The sequence below is a fragment of the Rhinolophus sinicus genome, chromosome 1 (genome assembly GCF_057876585.1).
Source record: "Rhinolophus sinicus isolate RSI-liver-muscle chromosome 1, RSI-T2T, whole genome shotgun sequence".
Classification (NCBI taxonomy): Eukaryota; Metazoa; Chordata; class Mammalia; order Chiroptera; family Rhinolophidae; genus Rhinolophus; species Rhinolophus sinicus.
Window position 1 is genome coordinate 108,054,708 of NC_142501.1, and position 27,640 is coordinate 108,082,347.

Consider the following 27,640-nt stretch of genomic DNA (forward strand, 5'->3'; position numbering starts at 1 on the left):
CACAGCACCTGGCCCGGGGAAATGCTTGGGAAACCACCATGCTCTGGAGGGAAAATGTCTGCTCTGCTATGAAGACCTAGGAAAACAATTTCCTTAAAAATAAACAGTTCCCAAGAGATCAATGGTCTGGAAAAATTCCTCTGAGATTCTCTCAGGCCCTGAAAAGTAAGCAACTTTTCAGCCAACGATCATAATTCATAACCCCTCCAAACAACACACGCACCACAATCTCGGAAGAGTCAGTGGTTCTACACGAGGCAAAACACAGACGTCTCATGACTGCAGCAAAACTACCCTCAGAATCGCCTGCCAAGGGCCTGGACACACCTACCAAGCCCTGGACATAAACCCCAGACACACTGCACAGCTGCTGTGCCCTTTCTGAGACCCTACCAACTCTCAGACTCCTCCCCTGCAAACATATTTCCTTCACACAGTTGTACATAGAAAAATTTCCCTATAAGTTATGATCAGGAAAAAATGAAATTTAAAATCATTTTTTGTTAGTCGTTTTGGTTTTTGTTTTTTTTTGTTTGTTTTTTGCTTTTCATCTCTAATTTGCAGACACTTACTTAGCTATCTACTCTTTAAAAGGCATTGTAAGGAGACAAAAGTTAATTAGACAAAGACCTGCCTTCCAAATCACTTACGATCTAATTGGGGAGATAAGATTTGCAAAGGAAAAAAGTACATATAAGATAATAATGATAATAACAATATTTAACAATTATTAAGCTCTTACTCTGGCCCAGGCACGTCACACATACTAACACATCCCAATGACCCTATGAGATAGTTATCACCCCTGTTTGGCCCACGTGCAAGCTGCATCTCACAGGGTCTAGGTAGTATTTTTCAACGTTACAGTTAATAACTGAACTAGAATCCGTTAACCATACACGGGGCTGCCTATATGGCATAAGAGTGGTGTATTGTATCTCATGCCATTTCTGAATGTCAGGTACCTTGACAATATTCCTAACTTTTCAAATTAGATCCAGATTGAGAGGATCAAACTCAGTGTTTGGAGTCAACATATATCAAAAGACCTGAGTTCCTCACAGACCAGACACACTCCAGTGTTTGAGGGTAAATTCCGTATCGTGTGGAGAGTCATTAACTAAACTGTGTGCTGGTGAGGTAAGTATACTTCCCATACTGTTTATTCTTCTATAGACCAACTCCAAGTCTGGACTATTTTCACAATGTTCTCTTATCCTACTTGTCAACTCATTCCTCCACTCTCCTTCCTAAATATTCATTCCTAAATGTTCGTGCACAAGAAGCCTTCTTGGGCCACGCTCCTTGCAATCACAGGGGTTGAATTAAGATTCTGCACGTTCACTTGTCACTTAACATTTGCCTGACCTCAACATCACAACAATCTGAAATCTTGTCATTCTGATCCTGATGCAATTTTTTTGACACATCTGTCTTGCTACCCAATGTGACATTAAGCCTTACGGGTATTATAGGATAAGGCACACGCAAGTGAATATTTAATATAAACTAGTAGTTTTAAACATAGATTTTAAGAAAATGATCCCACCATCCCTCACCCCTAATACAAAATGATTATTTTAAATAACTTTCTAGTCTTTTGTCAGCTCTATAACATATTTAACATTATATGGTATGTACAGTTGTGTCTTTTTTCCCCCTATCGCATGCTGAGTTGTGTGTATAACCATCTTTTCCTAATCACGTCCGTATGGTTGAATATTTAGGATGAAGGAATGTTCTTGCTACTACAAACATTATCAAACAGGTTCATGTATGTAACATTCCCAATATTTTAGCTGTTTCACATCGGTTAGGTTCCCAGAAGTGAGATTACTATGGCAAATGGTTTAAACATTTTTAAATCTTCTGATAGAGGCTGGCTTTAAACACACACACACACACACACACACACACACACACACACTGTACAGGGCACTGTCTTTGTTTTGTTGCTATCTTTCAGATTCCCGCAAACACTCAGAGCCTTTGTTGAAGGGGTGTCATGCGTTTTATAGATTTCTCTAAGGCCAGCGCCCTGCTCTGAGTTACCCCAGAAGACCTGAGGATACCCAGCAAGAACCACTCACCTTCCGCCCTCCCGCTGCCCTTCTGTCTGCTGTTGAGTAGAGGAAGCACCTCCAGCGACGCGATGCCTGACCTCTCCAGAATATTCACCTCCACCATAAGCTTCCCCACTAGCTGCTGGGGTCGCACGCTGATGACGTGCTCGTACTTCCCCAGACGTCTCTGCAAGAGCTCTTCATAACTGAGCAGGAAGACAGCTTTGTCCTTGCTGGGAATCACTACGGAGGCTCTGAAGATCTCAGTCCCCTTCTCCCTGCAAGGAAAAGAAAAGGGAACAGAGGGTCAGAGAAAGCCAGGTTCCCTCGAGTCCCCTTGGGGTACACCAAACACTCTGTGAGGGTCCTTAGAAATGAAAAATAAAAGTTAGCATTGGGAAGAGAGATAAAAGCCTGCATTAGAGCAAGGTTGCAAAGGTGCAAAGAATACTGAAAAGTAGAGAAGTCAAACACTACTGAACTCTCCTCCCTCTCCCTGAGTCAGACTGAGGGGGGCAAAGGGGAAAGGGGACACTGAAATAGGTGAACTGCTGGAAAAGAGAGCTTTGGGGTCACAATGTGAATTGCATTCTCCTCTTTGCAGGGATGGCCAAAGGAACCTGATGTTTTACACAACTTGAAATAGCTACTACGTGAGGTTTTATATCTTGGTGAAGTTTGGTGGATGTGTTTAGGAGACTCAGAGTGAGGGTTCTCTGTTTCAAGATGGCAGACTGACCATAAGCGGGAGAGTAAAGGATTAAACCGAAAGAATAAGTAGGGTAGGGGCAACTCTAGGCTGTTGGGACATTTCAAAACATTTCTGGAAGACTTGGAGATTCAGTACAGCAAGAACTCTACAGCTCAGACTATATAGGGAGGGACTATAGCAAAGAAGAGAAACAAACTGTCTGCAGAATTTCAGAGACACTGCAGGCTCTGGCTCAGGAGGACACCACAAGGTGGGAATGAGAAGGGGGACCAAAGATAGGGAGGAGAACTCCAAGTCCACATATAAATGAATGACTAAGATGACATACTTCCTACACTCCTTTTTCCCAGCGCTGAAAAGAGACACAGTGTTTGTTGCAAGTATTAAGAGGGAAACGTTTCATTGAGAGCTAGGCAGAATGAATGAAAAAAGACTAACACTTCAATTCATTATTGTCCAATTTCAGAACGTCAGGCAGAGAAAACAAATAAAAGGAATGGTACTAGACCACATTAGATGCACCATCAGTAATACTGAATGTTGCAAGGCACTGGAGCAATGTCTTCCAAGTTTGGAGGGTACATTATTATGAATCTTAAATTTAATACACGGTCAACATTTTAATCAAAGTCTTGGAAAGTTTGCCTCTCACACGCCCATTTTAAGGCAGTTACTTCAGAATACACTCCAGCAGGTGAAGGTGAGAACCAAGAAAGAGAAAGATATGGAATACAAGAAGTAATGAAACCAACCTAGATGAAAATGAAAATCAGGCAGAAAAATTCGAGAACCATATGATTTCACTCTTATGTGGGATAAAACTGAAAGCAACAAATGAACAACACAAACAAACAAATAAAAAAATCATAGACACAGACAACAGCCTAGTGGTTAGCAGAGGGTAAAGGATGGAGAGGGGGTGGTAGAAGAAGGTAAAGGGGGTCAAATATATGATGATGGAAGGTGAACACACAATGCAATATATAGATGATGTATTATAGAATTGTACACATGAAACCTATATAACTTTAATAACCAATGTCCCCCCAATAAACTTTATAAAATATAAATTTAAAAAAAGAAAAGAAAATGAAAAGATGTCCCAGGGTAAACATTACGTGACAAGGCTGTAAAGCAATGACACTCTTCCATGGAGCTGGAGACACCCATTCTTCCATGTCTAACAGCTCTGGAATCAGGCTGTCCCTCCCCAATCAGTGATGCCTTCCAGTTACGTTTGGCAATGACATGGATGTCACTGCTTGCAAAAACTTGGTCATAGCTCTTCATTTAGTCACCATTTCAAATGAGTTATGTGTCTCGCTAGATGTTAATAGCGACGGACAAAATTATGTTTTATCTCATAAGAAAGACAATTAGAAACTCCAGGAAAACCAGACATGTATATGTTGTGATCTAACTAAACTAAACTGTGGCATGATTCTGAACAATTTATGAACTGTAGAAAAAGATAATGCTGATACAGTACATCTAACAAAGACCACTTGGGATCCACTTAGAGTCTAACAAAGTTAGGTTTTAATAACCTGCTGTGGCAAGGTAAACTATGTACCAGAGGCATCATGGAGTACCCTGCCAAACAAAGAAGGACACAGGGTTATTATAGGATGGGAGAAAGGGTGGAGTGTAGGTAAAATTAAATGAAACAGTGTTTGGAGACTCAAAGAAAAGCAAGGCTGTGAGTAAAGCATTTAGTATCAGCCAGGACTGAGAAACAAACTCAAGTTTGTTTGTTCTTAGAAACTACAAAATTAAGATAAATGTGGGCTTTCGTGTCCGATAACCTCTTATCTGAAGCTGTGGAGCGTGGTTGTTTTCTGTATTAAAGTGAACCCATGACTCATGTGTTCCATTCTCATTAGTAGGATTTCTAACAGCAAAGTTTCTGGTAGTCTATGATTTTAGAAAACAAGCTTTCTCAAAACTACATCCTTTCATTAATGAACCAAACAGGTTTACACGTTCTCATTTTACCTAGATACTAAGGTCATTTTCCTTCAAAGGGGCTGGTAGCGAGGGAAATAAAATCTTAGTACTAGGTGGCTCTGCAGTTAACCTCATTTATGTATGATCAAAAAATAAACGCTATTTACTGGTTTTCAATGTTTAGATTCAGTTCATAAACAAAACCAAAAATACAAATACTGTGACAGATCAGAATTTAAATGTTAGTAACTCTGACAATGCAAAAATAAATGATTAGGTAAGAAAAGACAGGTGCTTGAAATGGAATTGGAAAGGTAGGATGAAGTGTAAGAGAGGGAATGTTATCAAGGAAGACGGTATAATGTTATCATGTAAGACAGTGTAACTGCTCAAATTGATGGAAGAAGAAGGAATAATAATGTAAAATTTTGGAATACAAGAGGGAAAATGGGACTATTGTAATTATGCTAAAGCCTCTGTCTTCATAGCAGAGAATCAACAGATAATGTCTGAGTTTTATCAAGAAACTTTTAAAAAGCAAGACTATCATGATATTTACAGTTAGGGAGGTAACTACAAAAAACTACAGAACTATTAGAAGTGAATGTTTTAGGAAGTGAGTACTGGTAAATGGGAGTGTTAAAATCTTCCTTTTTATTATAAACCCTTATCTACTATATTGTTAACCAGGTATATTTAATTATTATGATGATAAAAAAAATTTAAAAATACTTAAAGGAAGGAAAGAGATCAAGATGGCCAGACAAAGAGGTAGAAAATGGATTAATTCTTAATTAAATGGCACTTACCCATTATCTTCTGTGGTTTTATTCCTTTTCTCTTTTATCTTATCACCATTTTTCTTTTCTCGCTCTGTAATTTCTCCCTGATACACCTTGTCTCCAATAAGCCTGAAACACAAGAGACAGCTGTGTTACCAGCTTGCACTTCCGAGACAAACTTAAACATGGATCTCATAACTATGAAAACACTAGAAAATATTTTTACTTGCCTCTTAGCTATGCAAGTATATTCTAGATCGGGCACTACCCTTGAATCACTCGTTTCATTCTATGGCAATTTTCAACCGATCCAAATGGTAAGACCCAACCCAGGATGCCTCTGTGATTCTCCAGGAAGAAGTCAGATCTATGCAAACCAACTTCCATGATGATTCACCAACGTGAATCGTGCTCAGGCGTAAAATTCAGACCAAACACCTACCCTATTTTGCAGATCTTTACTGGTTAGTTCAGAAGAAAAGAAGAAATATGTCTTGCCGAGCAAAGGTTTCAGGCTGTCTTATCATTCAGATCTCAACTTAAACATCGTCTCTTCTGAGCCACCTCCCTGATTTCCCGACCTAAACGAGCCCTCTCAATCCTACTTGCCATCTTTATAGCATTTGCTACTGTCTGACAATATCTGATTTATTGATTTTTTTACTTATTGTTATTATTATAGAATTTCTGGAGGAGAGCAGTACTGTCTTTTTAACAGAAGTATACAATCACTTGGAAGTGTGTGTGGCCCTGAATGGGGACCCACTTATTGGAGGGAAAGAGAGAAAGAGGGGAAAAAAAGGGGGAATGGAAGGAGGGAAGGAAGAAGAAAGGAGAGAAGGGAGAGAGGAAGGAAGGGAGAGAGGAAAAAAGGAAGGAAGGAGGGAGGGGAACAAGAAATCAGCCTTCTGACCCGTTTACCATCCACTGGAAAATAAATTCTCAGAGCCAAAGACTGTGGGCCACACAGCATCTCAGGCTCACCCTGACCTCCCCACATAGAAATCTTTGTTCCAGGGTCTCTGACCATGAGTCACCTACATAGTGAAGTTGGTGATGAAGGCTGCGGCTGGAATCTGCATCAGAAACTCAATCTCCTGGTCCTCAGATGCTCGGTTGAGCATTCTGCAGGAAACCGTCGTGAAGGCATAGCGAGAAATAATGGTCGACTTCACCGAGAATTCTGTCATCAAGGGTTTGGTTTTCTGTTAGAATTAACACACAGTATTTTCAGTGATGTGTGAAAGCATGATTCAACCATTTTGGGGGTAGATGGAAGTCTTTTTTCTCCATAAGAGAAACAACTTTCACTTTGGGAGACACTGGCATGTAATTCTTTGCTTCTTTCTTTGTCTCTCTTGATTGTCCCACTTTTTACCCCCTACATTTGTAAGACAACCGTGGTTGAAATACCAGTTTATGATATAGAAGCAAATCCTTTAACCGAACTTGAACAAATAAACAGTTAAGATGTCCAATTTAAAAGAGAATATGCATTGCTTAAATAGATTAATGAATTGTTGGAATTTTAGAAGTAATGTACCTCAAGTACATAATATTTTTCTGTTATAAATGTTTGGGTCACATTTATAGAATCACTGAATTGATCAAAAATCAGAGCATGCCTAAAGAAATTCTCATATTTTCAAATTAATTTCAACGTCCACTTAGAGACCCTGTATTCTGGGCTTTCCCATTTGGACTACAATCACATTATAGTAAAATGGGAATCAATACTGAGCTCAAGAAAGTATTTGGAGAATGAGCACCCCGAAGGAAAAAGGAAAGTCTATGCTAATTAATTTTTTCCCCAAAGCCTCTGATAAGCAGTATCTGCTCCTTTAGGAAAAAGTTTGATCCCTGGTCTACACTATTTAAACAGGTAGGCCATGATATCAGTCTTTTATCTATCTTTACTGACTGGTGTGTTTTAGGAAGAGATCTCAAATTATATACTCCATAGATACTTTTATTTGACTTGCACAATCTTTAAAAAAAAAAAATTAAGTTTAGGTGATAACACTTACAAAATTGGGTAAGTTCACATAAAAATCTATAATGCCCATTTCTCTTGAAACAGAAAATTGGGCACTCTGGCTGCACATTCCCACACGACCGGGAGCTGCTGGCACTAATGGTGGCTGCTACTTTAGATCAGACCCACATTCCAGACTCCCAGCTCCAGGACCTACCAATCCCAATCATCTCACTAACACTGAGACCAACAGAGAGTAGTCATTTTCACTGCGTTTTTACTGGAGTTTCCTTATTTCACACTCATTGATGTCCTCTGTTCTACTAGATTAAAAATGGCCCAAGTGTATACCTATATTCATAGCAGCATTTTTCACAATAGCTAAAATGTGGAAGTAACACAAGTGTCCATCAATGGTTGAATGAACAAACAAAAGATGGTATATATGTATAACAGAATATTATTCTTCCTTAAAAAGGGAGGGAATTCTGACACATGCTACAACACCAAGAAACCATGAGGACATTATGCTAAGTAAAATAAATAAGTCACAAAAAGACAAATACTATATGATTCCACTTGTTTGAAGTTCCTAGAGAAATCAAATTCATAGAGACAGAAAGCAAAATTGTGGTTTCCAAGGGCTGGGGGAAAGGCGGAGTGGGAAGTTATTGTTTAATGGGCACGAAATTTCAGCTTTGCAAGATGAAAACAGTTCTGGAGATGGATGGTGGTGATGGTTGCATGACAGTGTGAATGTACTTAGTATCACTGAACTGTACACTTCAAAGCGTTATGGTAAATGTTGTGCTATGTGTATTCTACTACAATAATTTAAAAAATGAAAGAAAAATAATAATACTTTTTTTTGCATGGCCACAAATCCTTTGCTTCTCCTGTTTTTGAGAGCTGGAGTTTAATTCCTTTCCCTTTCAATCTGGGCCTTAGTGACTTGTTTCACCTATCGAATCCACTGGCAGTGATATCCTGGGACTCTGAGACCAGGTCACAGGAAGTCTCACCACTTCCATCAGGTCTGTCGAAACACTCTCTGGAGGCCCTGCGTGACCATGTAAGACTTGGACTGTCACACTGGAGAGGCCATATATAGGCACTGCAGTGACTGTGGCCGTGGAGTCCAGCTGCAGCCATGCCTGCCCGAGGGCCCAGCACGTGAACAAAGCTGTAGTGAACTGTCCAGATGAGCCCGCCTGCCAGCTCAATAGCACAGAGCAACCTGCACGGACATCATGTGGCCAGAAGAACCACTCAGCTGAGCCCTCCCCAAACCTCTGCCCCACAAACAGTGCAATAAAATGGTTGTTGCTCTAAAGCCACTGAATTTGAAGGATGGGTTTTATACAGCAATAGAAACTGGAACACCTGCCTGGTCTCATTTGCATTTACTGTGACTCACGCTTGAGTGGGATTGAGTCATTTTGTTGGTTATTTTAAACTCTTTGTTATTTCTGATCTCTATGCCTTTTATTTGTTTTGTGTTGTGAACTAGACTTCTGCATATTAGAAATACCCTGAAATCCTACTGAATGAAGTTACGGTATAAATTATAAAGACAAAACATAAAGAATAAGAGACTCACAAGTCCAATCCCCTTGCTTTACCAACGTAGGCCAATCAGTTTACTGCCCCAGGTCTCACAGGTAGGAGGTAATAAACCCAGCGTGAGAACCTGGAGTCACTGACTTCCAATCCTGGCCTCTTTTGTGAAAAGATTCAGAGGCAGTCTGGCCATTCAAGGCTTTCTGCAGTGACTATTGTTAGGTGGCCAATAAAATACAGAACTCCAAAAGCATGCTAAACATAATTCAGTCTTTGTTGCTGATTCAAAAGTTACCTGTGAACCTCAGTGACCATCCATTAAATTGTCAACATTCAAGACATAGGACATTAAGCTGAACCCATTCTGCAGTGTTGTCATATTCTGACATTGTCCAAAAGTTCTTACCAATCTATGTAGCTCTTTTACATAAAGGTAGAGTACTAATAGGGGAAAATCTTAAGTTTACATTTTAGGTAAACAGAGTGTACAGCTCTAGCTGCACAGCGTTCCAAATAACGTAGCTCCGTCAGTAGTAGTCCTTGCCCAGCTCTAGTTTCAAAATAATTAAAAATCTCCTTCTTGGTACACTTGAGACAATTTTTGACATCATGTTGATTTGTTCTTATTTATAAGATGATTATCAATTATAATTTCATTGAGCGTGAAGTGTGAAAATTAGAAGACACCTGACAAAATACTAAATTTAACCATACCATTGCATCTTCTTTGGACTTAAATTAGATTATGGATATAGTAGAATTTCCCATAATATTACATCAAGAATAAGAAGCAAAGTTTATGGGCCCAAGAGACAGGCTGATGAAAGTTTTAGGAAACTATTTTCGTTTTACTGCTTCTTCCCAGTTACTATTTTCCCACGGGAGCCCCTGCTGTAATTTATGTGTCATAGCCTTTGCCTTTGTATCACAGCATTGTCAGTCTACAAACTACTAAAGTCAATTCTGTACAAACCTATGCCCCACTCCCTTATCTCCCCTTAAGCTACCCATCCCTTATCTGCCCCGGCTCGATTGTAAACTCACGAAGAACAGGCACAAGACTTACTCCATTTTTTTCACCCACAGCTCTCAGCATAGGGTAAAACATAAAAACATTTATGGAACTGAATTGAATTTTCTGAATCTTGAATGATTAAAGAAAAATATATATCCCCAGAAAAGGAAATTTTAATAAAACAGTGTTTATTAAGCACTGTGATAGACTAAATTCTATGAATGATGGGGAAGAAATATTACATATGGTTCCTTCTCTCAAGGCACTATGATCACACTGGGAAGAAAGTGCAAAAATAAAAAGCAACATTGGAAAATATAAGGAGATAGATACACACACACACACACACACACACACACACACACACAAACCAGGGGTGCCAAAAAATGTATACAAATGGACACTTTGGTCAATGTTGCTCAAGCAGTAGTTCACCATAATCAGAAGTGTCTGGATGCTAATGGTAACCACTTTGAGCACCTCTTGTAATTGCAGAAGTCAAACGTGACTTGTATTCATCTTTTGTTATCGGTGTATATTATTACCATTTTAATTGTTTTTTCCTTCTTAAAATGTGTATACATTTTTTTGGGCATATATATATATCCATGACTTACTGGCTATAAGGCCTTACAGTTTTCAGAAGAAACAGAAATCAGTGACATCTGTAAAAGAAAGGGTTTTAAAAAGCTGTAGAATTTGTATGTGATGAAAGAGAACAGAAAGAACATTCTAAAAACACAAAATTCATGGAAGTTGTAATGAGCCACATCACATTCCTGGAACCGAGCAGTTTAATCAGAAAGAAAGGCACATTGTAAGAAGAATACTGACCAGGGACATGAAATTTTCAGGAAAAGGAAACCCCAAAAAGCCAAGTACAGAACTTGGAATGACAGAAGTTCATGAAAATGTGTCATAAAAGGAAGGATATAAGACAGGTACCTCAATTTTTCCCAATGCATGGTTCTTAAAAAGGCAACATGCTTTCTATTTTTATATTTAAGTCATTTCATTTGGGGATGTCAACCGGAAAACAGGGCAAATATCAAGTCTTCCTGTGACATCATAATTTCTTCATTATTTTCCTACAAAAGCTAAACAGACGGAAAAGCAGTTTGAGGCAGGGAGTGTCTTAATTAGTTTCTCAAGGGGCCAAATGTTTCGTGTGACTCATCTGAGTCTCTTAAAATCAAGTCACCCAGAGGATGTCCTGAATTACCCGAGATGCCATCTGGAAAAGTAACTGAGGAATGTGTGATGGAATTTGCCAGAAGCCAGGCCTCCTCCCAGAAGATTAACCTGTTGTTTCATCCTGGTCTAACAGTTCTTCGGGAACCACTAGAATAAATAATTTTGGAGGTGATGGAGAACATTCGAAACCATCTACCTTGGCTCCCCCTCACTTGATAAAGGAGAAGGCTGAGGCTTGGCAGTTGGCTGACTCCAGGTCCAGAGATTTTACGAAACCCTAAGGCCTCTCCTTTTTGAGGAAAAACAGCATAACCCATGTTGTTATTACATTAAGCAGAAGACCTCCAGACAAGGCACCTCCCTAGGGGCTGTATTTACCAGGTTGGAGAAATAATTTACCCCCTGTAGACAGAGGGTGGCCTCAGCTTTGGATCGCTTATTTGTGGTAATACATTCTACTTAGCAATATTTCATTATGTTTAGAGGAGAGGAAAGAGCAAATGCTATTATCACCTTTATGTACGAAGAAAAACCTGCTCTACACACCTCCTACAAAAAGGATAAATCATAATGTTTAGAGTTGGAAGTTGGGAGACAGACACACATAAGATCTGACAATTAAGTTTGCAAACTTGTTGCAACGATGTTGCTAACCATTTTTTATATCAGAGGGATTATTCATTATGAACTTGTACCAACTGGGCAAACAGTTAATCAAGTCAACTATTTGGAAGTGCTGAAAAGGCTGCATAAAAAAGTTAGATGACCTGAACTTTTCGCCCACAATTCATGGCTCTTGCATCACGACAATGCACCAGCTCACACGGCACTGTCTGTGAGGGAGTTTTTAGCCAATAAACAAATAACTGTATTGGAACACCCTCCCTACTCACTTGATCTGGCCCCCAATGACCTCTTTCTTTACCCAAAGAAAAAGGAAATATTGAAAGGAAGACATTTTGGTGACATTCAGGACATCCAGGGTAATACGACGACAGCTCTGATGTCCATCCAGAAAAAGAGTTCCAGAATGGCTTGAAAGGTAGACTGGGCACTGGCATCGGTGCATAGCTTCCCAAGGGGAGTACTTTGAAGGTGACCATAGCGATATTTAGCAATGAGGCAGGTAGCACTTTTTCTGGGATGAGTTCACGAACTTAATTGTCTGACCTCGTGTATAACTAACCCTCCATGAGGTAACGACACCCGCACCATGCTACCTGCTGTACTGCATAGACTTTCTGATTCGCTCTATATTCTTGATGCTCTGGCATTTGCTGTCTCTAATTCCTAGGGATAACAAACAACTCCCCGGTGAGCACACCTTTGATCTACCAGGAACCAGTCCAGGGCCCGCATTCCCAACCACCTCCTTTATCAAACTCTCACACACCAAATCAATATTCCCGCTGCCCTGAATCATCCCAGGGCGATGCTGGATAATGAGGGACCACCACTGTAGCCCAGAGCCTGCCAAAATTATTCAAACTATCCAATCCTAGGCTTACTCACCAATTCTCTCCTGCAAAAAAACAAACCAAACCAAAACAAAACAGTAAAGGCTCTGGACTGTGCTGTCCTCCTGCCCGTTCTGCCTCCTGATTGGCCCTGGGTTTCCCCAGCTGGTCCTCGTGGCACGCCATGCCTCCTGTTGCCATGGTTCTGTGAGTCTTCCTTCACGAAGATCATTTTCATGTCTACGTGTCTTACCACGTTTGCTTAAAACAAATCCAGTCCACAACTTTTAGAACAACTGCTATGAAGGACGTGCCAGGCATGGCCCTTTACATTGGGAGGTCACATGATGACAGTGAATTGTCGTAGGAGAACCAGGCCTGTATCTGTTAAGCGCCATGGAGACGCAGACACAAAGACAACTCTGGCTTTCAAACTATTAATATTTTTTTGCATGTATGTGATGCCACGGAGCTTTATAAAAAGGGTAACGAATTAATTCAGAATGAAATCAAGCAAATCCCTGTGGTAAAGGACTGGCGGCAATGGGAGAGTCCCAGCTGTTGTTACCCACATTCTATTCATCGGGGAACAGAACATGCAGATCAGTTAATATAAATATAAGGAGACTTGTAGGGTAAACTGAGGCCACAGAGCCAGAAAGGAGCCAGACCATGCAGGACCTTATATGTCCTTGGAGTTGACCCTGCAGGTGATGTGCGGTCGCTGAAGGGGCATGCACTGCTGGGAAGGCCATTCGGGCACTGGTTGGATGGGCAAAGCTCATGTCAGAAAAGCATAATACATGTAAGAGTAAAACTTACAATTCCTAGAGCACTCTAAGAAAATCTGAGAGGTTACATAGACAGTCTAAGCCAAAGGCTCAAGCAAGTCTTTGTAATCAAGAATGAAAAGTTTAAGCTATGAAGAAACAACAAACTTATTACTCTGGAACTTAAAATTTTTCATATGGCAAATATTCCATAAACAAAGTTAACAGACAAATGACAGATTTTAGTGAGAACTCTTCCAAAAATAGAGTATCCACACCATACAAGGTTATTCAACATACTGGCAATGAGGGGATAAAAAACACAATAGAAAAATGGGTGCAAGACCTGGAAAAAAAAAAATCAGTTCAGAGAAGAACTACTGTGAAAGGTCAAAAAAAGTCCAAGCTCATAAGTAGTGAAGGAAATGCAAGCTAAAGGCACAGTGAAACATCACTTTATATCTAAGAGACTGGCAAGTCAAAAAAGAGTAATTATATCTACTGCTGGCAGAAATGTGCACATTCATCACCGCTGATAGAAATGGAATTAATACAGACAGTAGTAAGTGGCACAGTATTCAAAAAGTAATCTGATAACATCTATCAACATTTAAAACGTACATGCACTTTGATCCAGCAATTCTCCTACTGAAAATCTAGGCCATTGAATATTAAACACACCCACAAGATAGAATGAACAAAGTTTTTTGCAGTGGTGTTTATAGGGGGGAAAATAAAACCCTGAAAAACAATTGAAAGCTCATCGATAATAGAAAGCTTAATAAATTACGGTGTGCCAACAACTTGGAGCATTTCTCACCATCTAAAAGAATGGACAGAGCTAGGCCAGGTGAATGAAAGTAATAATAGAAAAATACATATAACTGAGAAGGCAGTTTGGTGTATTAGCTAAGAGCACAAGACTCAGGAGCCAGACTGTTGGGACTTAAACTGCTACCACCTCTTACCAACCATGGAGTTTAGGGCAAGTTCCTCAGTCTTGCTGAATGAACCTGTTTTCTCCTCTGTAAAATGCCTCAAGGACTTGTGACAAGAGTGATTGGGCTATGACACATGAAGCCGTTAGATCAATGCCTGACACATAGCAAGCACTCACTAAACATTAGCTGTCATTATAGGATCCCACAGTTTAAAAGTAGTGATCAGAAATCTCATAGATAAGAAAGAAAAGGAGGGAGGGAGGAAAGAAGGAGGGAAAGGAAGGAACGAAGGGAGGGAGGGAGGGAGGGAGGGAGGAAGGGAGGGAGGGAGGGAGGGAGCGAGGGAGGGAGGGAGGGAGGGAAGAAGGAAGGAAGGAAAGAAGGAAGGAAGGAAGGAAAGGAAAGGAAAGGAAAGGAAAGGAAAGGAAAGGAAAGGAAAGGAAAGGAAAGGAAAGGAAAGGAAAGGAAAGGAAAGGAAAGGAAAGGAAAGGAAAGGAAAGGAAAGGAAAGGAAAGGAAAGGAAAGGAAAGGAAAGGAAAGGAAAGGAAAGGAGGGAAGGAAGGAGAGAGGGAGAAAGGAAGGAAGGAAAGAAGGAAGGAAGGAAGGAAGGAAGGAAGGAAGGAAGGAAGGAAGGAAGGAAGGAAAGGAGGTAAGGAGGGAGGGAGGGAGGGATCCCATAGACGCCAATGTATGGAAGCCCCCCCATGTTCCTCTTCCTTTTCTCGGTGGTACTCATCTTCTCCATTACTAATTCGCTTACAATTTATTATTTACTTTGCTTATCTCTGACCCCTTCAGCATTCCTGCTCTATGAAGGACAGCGTCTTTGGCCTGTTTTGTCCCTTGCTGTATTCCCAGTGCCTGGAACAGTGCAGGGCAGACAGGAAGCGTTCAGAAAAAATACTTGTTGAATGAATGCCCGAGTTCCCACCTGTTAGCCTCCAACAGGCCTTGAGAACCTTGCTCAACTTGCATGCATGAAGCTTTAATCTACAAATGTGAATTATTTGCTAGCTTTAGTTGTTTACTTCACAAGGAAGCCTTTATTTCTTGGGTAAGAATGTCATAAAAAGAAGTAAAGGTGAATTTAGGTTTTGTTTTTCTTTTTTAAGAAGGCCTTTAAAACGCCATACTTCGTCTTTATAGGCCTACTGAAAAAAAAATCAGTCTCTTTCCAGAAAGGAAAATCCATTTAAAGAAAGCCTTATGAAAGCTACGAATGCTGTGTGATGTTAGAATCCTTCTAGAAGCAACTTTATAGGCTTTGGAGATGCTGCAAGCAAAGCTCGTCCCTGGCTCAAAACGCACAGACACGCGAGGGAGCAGACCCAAGATGCACCCTGAATATACATACCAGCCTTTGCAGCAGCCGGACCTGCCTCGGGACCCTGAGTCCAACCTGCAAAAAGAGAAGAGTCGTGAAATGTGATTGCGGGGTCACTCTGAAAGGAGCTACATGAGGGGGTTGAAAGTCACTTCAAAATCCACCCTGAAAAGCAGCGTTGACCCTTCATCAGGGAGCTTCTAGGCCAGAATTAGGAGTCAGAGTCATCCCTCTCACATCTGGCTGGCTGCTTAACCCTGTCATCACATTACCTGAGTGTCCTTAACTCTGTTCCAGGGGTGCGGGTAAAATGACAAGCGTTAAGAGCTCATGAGAATATCTGTGCTCTGTTTCATTTTAACTGGGGCTTGCAAATAAGCCCTTTGCTATTGTGTTCATTACAATGAGTAAACATGTTCGGCTTTACTCCGATGGGCTCAATTATTCGATTCAAAACTCCAGAAAACTCTGGAAGCAAAACTGAACTTACCTTAAATTTGCTTATTGTGTTTTTTCTGGATAATTTGTTGTACTTTCCCACATGCAGAGGAGGGGCGTGGTAAGGTGATAAAAATCCTCATTTTCAAAAATCATATTAATTAACCAGCTACTCTGGATTCATGAAAAAGTCCTAGCTAGCTGTTGAATGTCACTCATGAAAAACACCGTTTAAATAACAGAGGTGCTAACTACTATTGCTGTGAATAATACATCGTTCTTTCTGAAGGGTAATTTGACAACGTAGATCCAAAACTTGAAAAATGTGCCCAGATTTTATGCATTTTTTTAAACAGCTTTATGAGGTATAATTTGCAAACAGTAAAATTCATTCATTTAAAGTACACAATCCAATGTTTTTTAGTATATTCATGGAATGGTGCAACCATCACCAAAATTGATTTAGACATTTTTATTTCCACAAAAGAAACCCTATACCCCTTAACTGTCACCTCCAAACTCCTGCCTGTCCCCTGGCTCTAATCTATTAATCTAACCTAACCACTGATCTATTTTGTCTCTATGGATTTTCTCATTCTGGACATTTCATATAAATAAAGCATAAAATATGTGGTCTTTCATAACTGGCTTTTTTTTCACGTAGTATAATCGTCTCAAGATTCCTCCAAGTTGTAGCCTGTATCAGTACGTCATTCCTTTTTGTGTCTGAATAGTACTCCATTCATGGAGGGACCACATTTTGTGCATCCATTCATCAGCTGGTGCACATTTAGGTTGTTTCCACTTTGGGGCCATTATTTGGCTGTTGTGTGGAACTTGCATAAACATTCACATGCAAGTCTTTGTGTAGGGCATATGCTTTTATTTCCTTCGGGTAGATACCTAGGAGTGGAACTCCTGGGTCATACGGTACATTTAAGTGTAATTTTTAAGAAATCACCACTCTTTTCCTAGTGGCTGTACCATTTTATGTTCCCATGGTCTGCATGTCTTTTAATTTAGAAATTCTACTTACAGAAAAGTATTATAAGGGGAAAAAGAATCAGTAGAAGAAAACAATAAATGTAGAAGAAAATTCTTTGCATCTTTTAAAACAATTGTTAATAATTGGAAATAGCCGAAAATAGCCTTAAAAAGCAGCTTGGTTAAATATAATGTGATACACCCATTAATTAGAATATAGCTATTAAAAATAATGATTTGGATCTAATATATTTATTGACATCAGTAAATGTTCATTTTACTGGACTTTACTGGGTGCTGTTCACCGAATACTTCTGTAGCTTTCCACCATAAGTATTGCATTTCCTGGCCCCTTGTAGGAAGGCAGGATCATGTGACAGGTTCTGGCCAATAAGCTATGAATGTAAGAAACAGTTGTCACTTCTGGTCCAAGTATTTAATTATTGATGTGTGATCCTGCCGAAATGCTTTTTCTCTATGGCACAGTAATTAGCAACGTTGGAGGTGGCAGCTACTCCATCAAGCCCAGGTCCCCAAGTGACTACAAAGTACATTCCTGTTCCACTGCCAACCCAAGATGGACAAGCTATATAAGCAAGAAATAGACGTTTGTCATTGAGACATTGAGCTTTGGGGCTTGTCACGACAGTATAGCCTGGCCAATTCTGACTGATACAGTCACAACACATGTTTAAGTGATTAAATCAGATAACAAAGCACGATCTCTAACAGGACCTTGTTTTTGTAAGTAAAAGTGTTTGTACGCGTAGAATATGAGCCAAAATGCTAATGGCTGTTAACTTTGGGTGGTTGAATTCTTTTTCTTTGAACTTTTCTGTACTACTTCAGTTTTTGACAAATTAGCAATCATTACTTCCAGTAATAGAAAAAACAAAAAAGATATTTCCATTTATAAACTAAAACTGTAACAGAAACTGTTTTAATCCCCATCCTCTTCCTGATCCCTCCCGGGGGAAACACACACACACACACACACACACACACACACACATAAATTACCATTATAAGTCATTATAGAACCTATTCTATAGAACATGAAATAGAAAGAAATAATATAGGATTTAGGTTGACATCTGCCCTCACACCAAATAAGAACCAAACAATTACTAGGAGGATACTGGTTTCTATTTGTAAAATGAGGTAGAAGTGTGAGATTGTTCAAGGAAAGCCACAATAAGCACGCTAGGCCAGGTCTTGACCAGTTCTGCGGATTCATCTCAGGCTTTCCCTTTCCCTAAAGTTGTGAAATTGGCTGGGGACCACTTCACATAACTATGGTCAGAAGAAAAGCCCAGCCCCTCTCAGGTATTATGTTCTTTGATTGAAGTCTTTTCTTTGAAGTTGCCTCCTTTGTAAAATAGGTTTTCCAAGAAAATAAACAACCTTTAAGGAGAACAAGAGAAGTTGGTTTTTCATTTTTGAGATGACTATCTGACCTCTCAGGGGATCACTATGGCTACACTTCAGTCCAACTTTAAACTCAGATTGAACCAGAATGAAAACTTCCCGGTATACACAGATTCCTGGTGCCAGCTAGGACTGAAGTGGAAATGACACCAATGTCATCATCATTGTTTTCAGTTAGGCGTTCCTGATCCCTTTCATTGTCTGAGTGTTATCCCATTGCCTTATGAGAATCTGGGAGCGAGGTGTAAGGACAGAGAAGTAACTGACTCCAGCTTAATATCAAGGACTGCCATGAATAGTAATCTTAGAGCCTCCACCAAGCTGCTTGGGGCCCCAAATTATAGACTTAAGAGATGGTACAAATAGGATTCTTCGCTCTTCCTGAGCTGAGTTTATTTCTTCCAGCATCAGAACAGAAGACGTCCATGCCACAACACTGACTGAGAAATATAATGTCCTTGCCATCAAGGACCATACTATCTAACTTAAAAGAAACAAATATACTCATGAAAATTGACTAGACAAAGTAATTTTTATAAGTTACAAAGGAAATGGGAATAAAAACAAGACTGCACTATGTTCTTTAGTGATCATGACAATTGTCATGATTGTGACAATGTGGCCAGAACTTTTGTTCTTTGTTTGGGGGGGTGGCTCCTCTGGAATCCACAAGGATTGACTCCCAACATCTGCTGCATCTGTGACTCCAGCTGCGGGCTGCAGACCCACACAGGGAGCATGGGACAGCCCTAGTTTTTGGCCAGGGGCCCGAGAGAAAAGGTGGCTGTGTAGGTGACAGTGGCCATTCACTTCCAGGAGGTAGAGGGTGGTTGAAGATTTCCTTTGCACAAGGGATGTAGCAAGAACACTATCAGGCCTGAGGCATTTACAATCTCCCCCAGCCTCCCCCCACCCATCATTAGTTAGTCCAACTATAGGTCAATACCAGCAGGCACTGCTTAAATGATGTAAGTTGGACAATAGAGATTGTATTTTTCCCCAGAGTCTATCACAATGTTGGATCACGATTGGAAGAAAGGAGAAATGCCCTGAGAGCACTCTAAAAAGTCCATAAATGGGAAAGAGCCTGGGAAGTCAGGAGAGCAGTAAAGCCTAATTCTACCTGTGGTGAAAGAGACTCTGAACACGTGGACCACATACGTTGCTTTCTGGTGTGGGTGCTTTAACAATCCAGGTTGAGTGACAGAGAGTCGTCAAGGTAGGATTCATGCCCTCTACCTTCCTCTAGAGCTCTGTCACTCCGTCTGTGACTCTAGGTCCCATAACAGGGCCATGAAATGCTGCACTTAGGCCAGCCTCAGCCGCACACCACCGAGAGCCTGAGGCAGTGAACTAGGAAGTCATCAACCAGTTGGCCCCCACTTCTGAAATCCTGAAACCAAGACCCGGGAACTCAGGCATCAGTTGCCTCAGAGATCTCTTGTAGGACCTGAAACAAAACCAAAGGCTACAGGTTGGGAAGGCACTGGGATGCCATCCATCACCTGGGGTAGTCTGGGAACATCCCCATTTGGATAATTCTATACCACCTGCACAAAAGTGTTCTTCCTTTGGAGCAATGTTCCTGCAGGTTGTGCAGCTATTAACCATTTGCAATTTGGGGTGCCCATAATTCAGGATTGGAAGAAGAAATTTCATTCTGGGGCTAAAACTCCAAACAATTTCCAGGCAACTTAAAAAAAAAAAAAAATAGGGCTGGCCCGGTGGCTCAGGCAGTTAGAGCTCCGTGCTCCTAATTCCGAAGGCTGCCGGTTCGATTCCCACATGGGCCAGTGGGCTCTCAACCACAAGGTTGCCAGTTCAATTCCTCGAGTCCCGCAAGGGATGGTGGGCTCTGCCCCCTGCAACTAAGATTGAACACAGCACCTTGAGCTGAGCTGCCTCCCGTATGGCTCAGTTGGTTGGAGTGCGGGCTCTCAACCACAAGGTTGCCAGTTCAATTCCTCGGTGGGCAGCGCCCCCTGCAACTAAAATTGAACACGGCACCTTGAGCTGAGCTGCCGCTGAGCTCCCGGATGGCTCAGTTGGTTGGAGCCTGTCCTCTCAACCACATGGTTGCCAGTTCGACTCCCGCAAGGGATGGTGGGCTGTGCCCCCTGCAACTAGCAACGGCAACTGGACCTGGAGCTGAGCTGCGCCCTCCACAACTAAGACTGAAAGAACAACAACTTGAAGCTGAACAGAACCCCCCACAACTAAGATTGAAAGGACAACAATTTGACCATTGTTCCCCAATAAAGTCCTATTCCCCTTCCCCAATAAAATCTTTAAAAAAAAAAAAAAAAATACAACTACCCTTAGGCAAGTCTCTGTTTCTTTTAACTGTGAACAACAAGGGAAATGGACCTTGCCTGTGGGAACACAATGAAGAGGTTCAGGACCTCCTCCCCTTCCCCAGAATGCTCGGGTCTCCATCCCATAACCCCATCTTCCTAAATAGATGCTGCTGTTCTTGAGAAAGCATGCTGGGACTTCCCACTGGAACTCTGACAGCACCGTAGGCAAGACTGCTTTAAGTTTGAGCATCTAGGTTTTGGGAAGACTGCGAGTTAGGAATGCCAAGCCACATACAACTCCTCACCCGATTCTCAGGACATCCCAAGCCTTCCTTCCCCCCACCACACCCCCCACAAAGAAACAAGATAGGGCTGGTTTGGGAGTGAGGAAATCTCTGGAATCTCTTCCACAATGGGGAATCTCCTTCCCCATTCAGCTCTACGCCTCCGCCTCCGTTTCAACAATTCCACCCATGCCCATAGAAAGGAGACATTATTGAATGGTCTGGAGCTCACAAAATCTTTTATTTCCTTTACTTTTCAAAAGTTAAAAAAGAAAAGAAAAAGCACAGTTGTCTTGGTTTTCTGTTTTCCCAAATGCAAAGGTTTGGTTCAGAGGGAGAGATCCTAACACATTAAAACTCCAGAAATTCTCAATTTGGGGAATTAGAAATGCGTCATCCCAATCGATGTGGTGCCATCACAAGCATTTATCGAACACTGTCTACGTGCCAGGAGCTACAAATAAAAATCACACTGAAACAAACTACATTCAATTGTCAATATGAAAGTGGCTTGGTCTTTGGAGGAGACACTGAGAGCTGCCTTTGTCATCAGCACACCTGCGTTCCAATCCAGGCTGGGCACGTAGGGACGTCACACCTCTGGGTGGACCTCCATGCTTCTCGTGGGTAAAGTAAGAATGCCGAGACTGCCCTTGCAGTGATAATCAGAGATTTAACCAGGTTGCACATAAATACTAACAGTAGCGAACATTGCTATAGGCAAGTACTTTGCCTGAATTAATCCATTTCATCCTCACAACAACCGTAAGAACAGAAGTGGTTTACTATTATTTTATTTCATATTTTATTATCATTCAGAAGCTAATAAAATGTAATAAGTTTCACGAGCCCTCACTTTACAATCCCTCGTAAATGGGTGATACTTGTATTTGTCGGCTTGTCAAATGTATCGTTGGTTGTGATTTGCTTATCGTCCTAAATAAATGCTCACTTTAGCAACTAGTTGGGTAGTCACAATTTGATATTCTTTATCTTCAAGAGGGCCCTGCAAGCTGTGTAAACTTGACTCCATCCTCAAAACTCAGACCTACCCCTGCCTATGAGGTAGGAACTATTAACAACTCTATCTTGCAGACAGAGATGAAATTTTGACTCAGAGAAGTTAAGTTTCTTGCCCAAGTACACACAGCCAGTTAGTGGTGGGACGCAGATTGGAACCCAGGCCGTCTGGCTCCACTTGGAGTACTCTTAACCATACACTTGACTGCTTCTTATTGTTTTTACATAGAGCTCCTAGCAAACTCTCTGGGACATTATGGACCATCAATAATTGATAGTTATTATTATTTTGTAAATTAAAAACTGCTTTTGTAATAACAGGAATACAGCCCTATTGTTATTTAAAGAAACCATATCAACTTGAAACTTACAAAACAGATAAATTTGTAGTAGTCTGATTTTATACAAGAGACTTCTTTTTTAACATTAATTTCCTGAAAGATGCTTTTAAAGCAGTATTATTCTAACTGTGGTCCACAGATCACCCGAATCAGAACCATTTAGGCCCCATGCAAACCTAATGGATCGAAGTCGATGGGAGTGGGGGTCAGAAATCTGAATGTGTAATGAGCTCCCTGAGTGTCTTTTCTGCACACCAAAGTTTGAAACATCCTACTGTGTGGAATATTGGTTATGGATAAGAAAGAAATTTGAGTCTAAGGTGTTATTAGTAACACCTCCAATTAAAGGTAAATGACAGAAGATAACATCTGTGAAACTGCAATGCAAATTAATAGGCATATTCAGTTACATAAGAACACTTGAGTTACATGTAATTTTGAAGACCATCGTTTTGAGACTAGAGCACTAACTACATTTCCAGGTACTGCCCTCAGTTTTAAGTACATTAATTTTCTTAATTTTCACAATCCTCTTAAGTCACATTATCCACATTTTAGAGATAAGGAAAACAGAGGCTCGCAGACGTTAAGTAACTCTCCAGAAAGTGTAGAGCCAGGATTTGAACCCAGAAAGTCTGGTTCTGGAGCCTGTGCTCTTAAATCCTACCTTACACTAAATAAATAAATAAGTCCATTTTAAAAAATTGTAATAGAGTCGAGATAAAAAGGTAAAATTGCAAAGGTTCACAGAACTCTCTGTCTTGGAGTTTTCTTCTAAGTTAGTCTGTTTCAAGATAAATAAATAAGGCCATGGGTTGAAGACAGCATGAAATCACTACAAGGGGCCAAACTCATGTTATTCTATGGGGGCTTAGCCTCCTTGGACTTGCAGATGTTAGAACTTCAATCTCTCCTCCTAGTGCATAAACAGAATTATTGTTTCAGTTCTTCCCACATGCTCCTTCCTCCACACCCCCCAAAACGTTGTAAGATCTTTACCCTAAATTCCTTCCCTCAGCACTTCAGCTGCCCGAGCCTACCCGTCAGTGCCAACATGAAGTGCTGACACTGTTCCGAGCACTTTAGGGACATTAACTGTTCAATCCTCATCATCCCATTATTTCCCACATTTTACAGAATTGGACATTGAGGCCCCAAGTAACCCGCCCAGAGTCACAGAGCTGTTAAGTGACAGCTTCAGGAATCAGACCCAGGCAGCCTGGCACCAAGCCCATGCCCTTAACCACTTACTAAAACATTGCCATTTACTAAGTGCTCACTGTATACCAAGTTCTTGCCACAAACTAGCGGCTGAATCATTACAAGCATGCCCACGAGGACACGTTCTCCCTGCTGTGATCAACAGGAAAGGAAGGAGCAAGGAGATGAAACGGCTTACCCAGGCCACACAACTGGAAATGGCTAAGGCCAGCCTTTCTCTCTGGATCCCCGCCAGCACTTTCCCCTCTCCACTGCAAAGCCTCCTGGAATTTTTATGGGTTATGCCTCCTGACAAGCCTATGAGAGAATGACCATTTCTTCCATTTTGCAGAAAGCACATCTGAGAGGCAGAGTCAACATGAAGGAAACCATCTGATGCTCAGGCCAATTCCATCTTCCAGATCCGCTCTGCAAACCAACCAGGGTGCTGTACGGTGGGGGGGAGTGTGTCTACTCATCTCTGCCTCCCCTCATGCGAAAACACGCTTTAGGCTAAACAATTTGAATATGATTTACATGAGGTGTGTGTAAACCGCACCAGGACGTGTCCACCTGAGACAGAGCTCCTGCTCCCGCCAAGGGCTTTACACCGATATTCCTGTGAACTCGTTCTCTGTTTTTCATAAAGCTTTTCTGTCCATCGAACACTGAGTTGAGATTTCATGTTTGTGGGTTTTATCCACCTGTGAGGTTGAGCCATTTAAAACACAAACCCCGGCAGACGCACAGCATACTAACTAGGAGAAGTGAGACATTTTGGTTCCTGGCCCTCCGCCTACCACCCGCCACCTTTAAACGGCTAACCCAGTGATAAGCACCGGGTGGAGAGTCGGGCTCGCCCTGCTTTCAGATGGGAAAAGCAGAGGCTTCCAACAGTTGGGAACTTTCTTCCCTAGATTGTGCTTTCTCTCTGGAGAGCTGGTAACCACAGTAACAACGCCCTGCCCTGCACACTCGTCTTAAAGATCCTTGTAATTAGCTTGGGGCTCTGGCTCACAAATGAACAATAAAAAACTACTAGCAGTAATCTGCGCGGATAACAGGAGCCAAGGAGATTTGGTTCTGCAGGACTCTGAAGTCCCAAACACAGTTCTGCAGGAAATATCACCATCCAGACTCTCACCCCAGTGACCAATAGATGGGGGAGTTCCCCCGCAGAAGGTTGGGGAACGGAGAGGAGACTGGGGACGATGTGACAGGAGATGGGGGTGGTCCCTCCCTTCCTCGCCTCCAGGTCAAGAGCCTGCCCAGCGTCCACGCGCCCGAGGGAGGCGATGGGAAGGGGCAGCAGTCGGCGCCCTTCCTGGGTCCCCCAGATCTCCACTTACTTGCTCCGAAGTGTCACCCCAGCTCTTCGCCTCTTCCAGGGACCCCGCGCAGAGCGGCAGCCCCAAGCACAGCCCCAGCAGCAGGAGCATGGCGGCACTGGGAAGCGGCGGGACGTGCGCGCAGGGGACAGCGCGGGGGCTCGGGCAGCGGACGCGCCCAGGGGACAGCGCCGGGGCTTGGCGGCTGCGGAGGTGCACGGCCCCGCCTCCCCGCCACCCCTCTCGCCCGCCGCCCCGCGCGCCCCGCCCCCGGCCCGCCCCGCGCCGCCCCGTGTCCAAGCCGGGTCCCCACTGCTCTAGGGAGAAGACCCTGCAGCCCGGCCAGCCGCGTGCACAGCTCGTCCCACGGGTCCTCTCCTGGCCCGTCCTTCAGCCCTGTCCCCTAACTCTTAGACACCGGGAGCTCGTCCCGACTCCCTTCCTCCCTTGCCCTCTTCGAAGCCTTCTCCATCCAGCTCTTGTGACACCTGCCACCCCATCCCCCACCCCTAACTCCTTTCTCGCAAGATGTGAAATGCTTCTTCATGGACTCGCTTCATTCCTGTAGGAGGACACGGGAAGGGGCAGCTTGACACTCAATACAGAGCCCACCCCGTCGGCTGCTATATATACTCCCCCTTTCCCTGCTGAATATATTCCAGTTCCCACCTATTACCACCACCCGCACCCCCACCTGCCAACCTAAGGACAATAGGAGACCTTTCCTCTGCCCAGAGAACAGCACATGCCTCTCAGTCTCAGGCACTGATATTTAGAAGCCGAATTACGGGTTGCTAATTAGTCTAATGCAAAAAGTGCTGGCAACGTTGCCCCCATTTATGCGGCTCTGCCATAAGGGGACAGGATAGAGGAAGCTAGAACTGGCACCACGTAGTATAATAGTTCTGATTTTTTGGTCATTAATCGTGGAAATGAATGCCACTGTTATCTTAGTTACAAACTATTGGTGATGTGTCCATCCTGCCACAGGAAGAATTATCTACCAGCCATGACCTTTCAGAGTCTGGGCACCACCTTTTTATCTGGTAGGCACACAGCATCGCTGGGACTGCTTGTATATGTCATCTTCCAGAAGACAATCGCCGACAAGACATTTTTATGTCTGTAACAATTGAGTCTAAATTGATGAGCTGCATAACAGTGAGGGGTTGACTACAAACAACTTCAGCAGCCAAGAACAGGGAAATGGCACACTCAAAAAACGGAACATCTATCCTGTGGAATATTATGCAGCCGTTAAATAATATTACAAAGTCTATGGAAACATGAAAAACGTTTCCAGTGTAAAATAAAGGAGAAAAATCAGATTACATAACTATATCATCAGAATGGTTGTATTTAGGTAAAAATATGCATGCATGGACATAAGAAATAGGGAAAGAAACTTGAAAAAATGAAAACAGTGGGTGTGTTAGTTTGTGGTGGCATCTCTTCTTAAAATATTTTATTTACTCTTGTTGAAATGCTGTTTGCTCAACAGAGACATTAGGAGAAGACAAAAGAACACAAGCATGTTGCTACTGTGAAATAAATGAAAGGGAAAGCATTGTCATTAGCAGTTAATCATTTAATAGCCTAACCACGTACTAATTAAAAAAGCATGTACCCAACAAGAAGTGACAGTAGCTGGTCCCACAAAGTTTCTACAGCAAAACCACTGGTAAAGGAGTGCTTTGAACTAAGTGAAAGGATTTTTAGTTTTAGTTTTAGTTAACAACCTGACCCTGAGTTACAAATGTGTCCCACACCCCAGGCCGACTTAGAAACTGCTAACACCCCCTCCTCCTTGTTAACTGAGAATGGTCCCAAATCTTCTGAAATCCAGGTTTGCCTACTTCTGCCCCCCTCAGAGGAAAAATTACCTACTTGTGAACTGCACGTTGGATTTGGAAAAAGCCAGGTTATTTGAAAGGTTACTGGGACAATAACAGCTCTATTATTTCAATCCTCCAAGATAGGGTTTCCAGGCAGGAATTCCCGCCCGTTCTCAGGAATTTTTTGGGTTTTCCCATTCCCGAATCCCAAGATACAAACTGTTTTCTGTTCTCCATGATGAATCGTTTCCACAAAGTAACGGCTGAGACTATCAACCACCTGGGTTCACGGATCCTATTTTCCCGATTTCCCGACCAACTTTTCTCAAGATTTGGAAACGGGAAAGTGAAAAATATTCCTGAGAATGGGCGGGAATTCTCGCCCGTAAGCCCTACTCCAAGAGAACTAGGACCACATCGCATCATCCCTTCCTACCACCCCCTCTCCTCCTTACCTCGATTGGCCTTATATCGGCTCATTGTCCAATTTGTCCCAACTGATTTCTGCAGAGGTCCAACACTAAGGAAAGTGAGGGTTTTCTTCTCCATCGCAGGACTCTCCAATTCTACCCCAGGCTGTGGTGCTGGGGCATTTTTAAGGTGTGTTTTCAGGCCAGTATCTGCAATTGGAGTAGAAGTTCCTTGAGGACAGTATCCTTCACAACTTGTAGCATGGTGCTAAATATAAGTTTAGCACTTAATCTGAGGAACAGCATTAGGCTTGGGGCTGTGGGTGGGCACAAGA

General features: G+C 42.1%; 1 protein-coding gene across 1 annotated transcript in view; it reads right to left on the reverse strand.

Annotated features, from left to right (window-relative positions):
- The window catches only part of ITIH5 (inter-alpha-trypsin inhibitor heavy chain 5), a 74,735-nt gene extending 49,445 nt beyond the window's left edge, over positions 1-25,290 (reverse strand). The window contains exons 1-5 of the mRNA XM_019738263.3: positions 25,082-25,290; positions 15,771-15,815; positions 6,546-6,709; positions 5,532-5,633; positions 2,091-2,341 (exon numbers count right to left, since the gene is read on the reverse strand). Coding sequence (XP_019593822.3) covers positions 2,091-2,341; positions 5,532-5,633; positions 6,546-6,709; positions 15,771-15,815; positions 25,082-25,171 — 652 coding nt within the window. The 5' untranslated portion in view covers positions 25,172-25,290. The remainder of the gene's footprint in view (positions 1-2,090; positions 2,342-5,531; positions 5,634-6,545; positions 6,710-15,770; positions 15,816-25,081) is intronic.
- Positions 25,291-27,640: the final 2,350 nt, after the last annotated feature.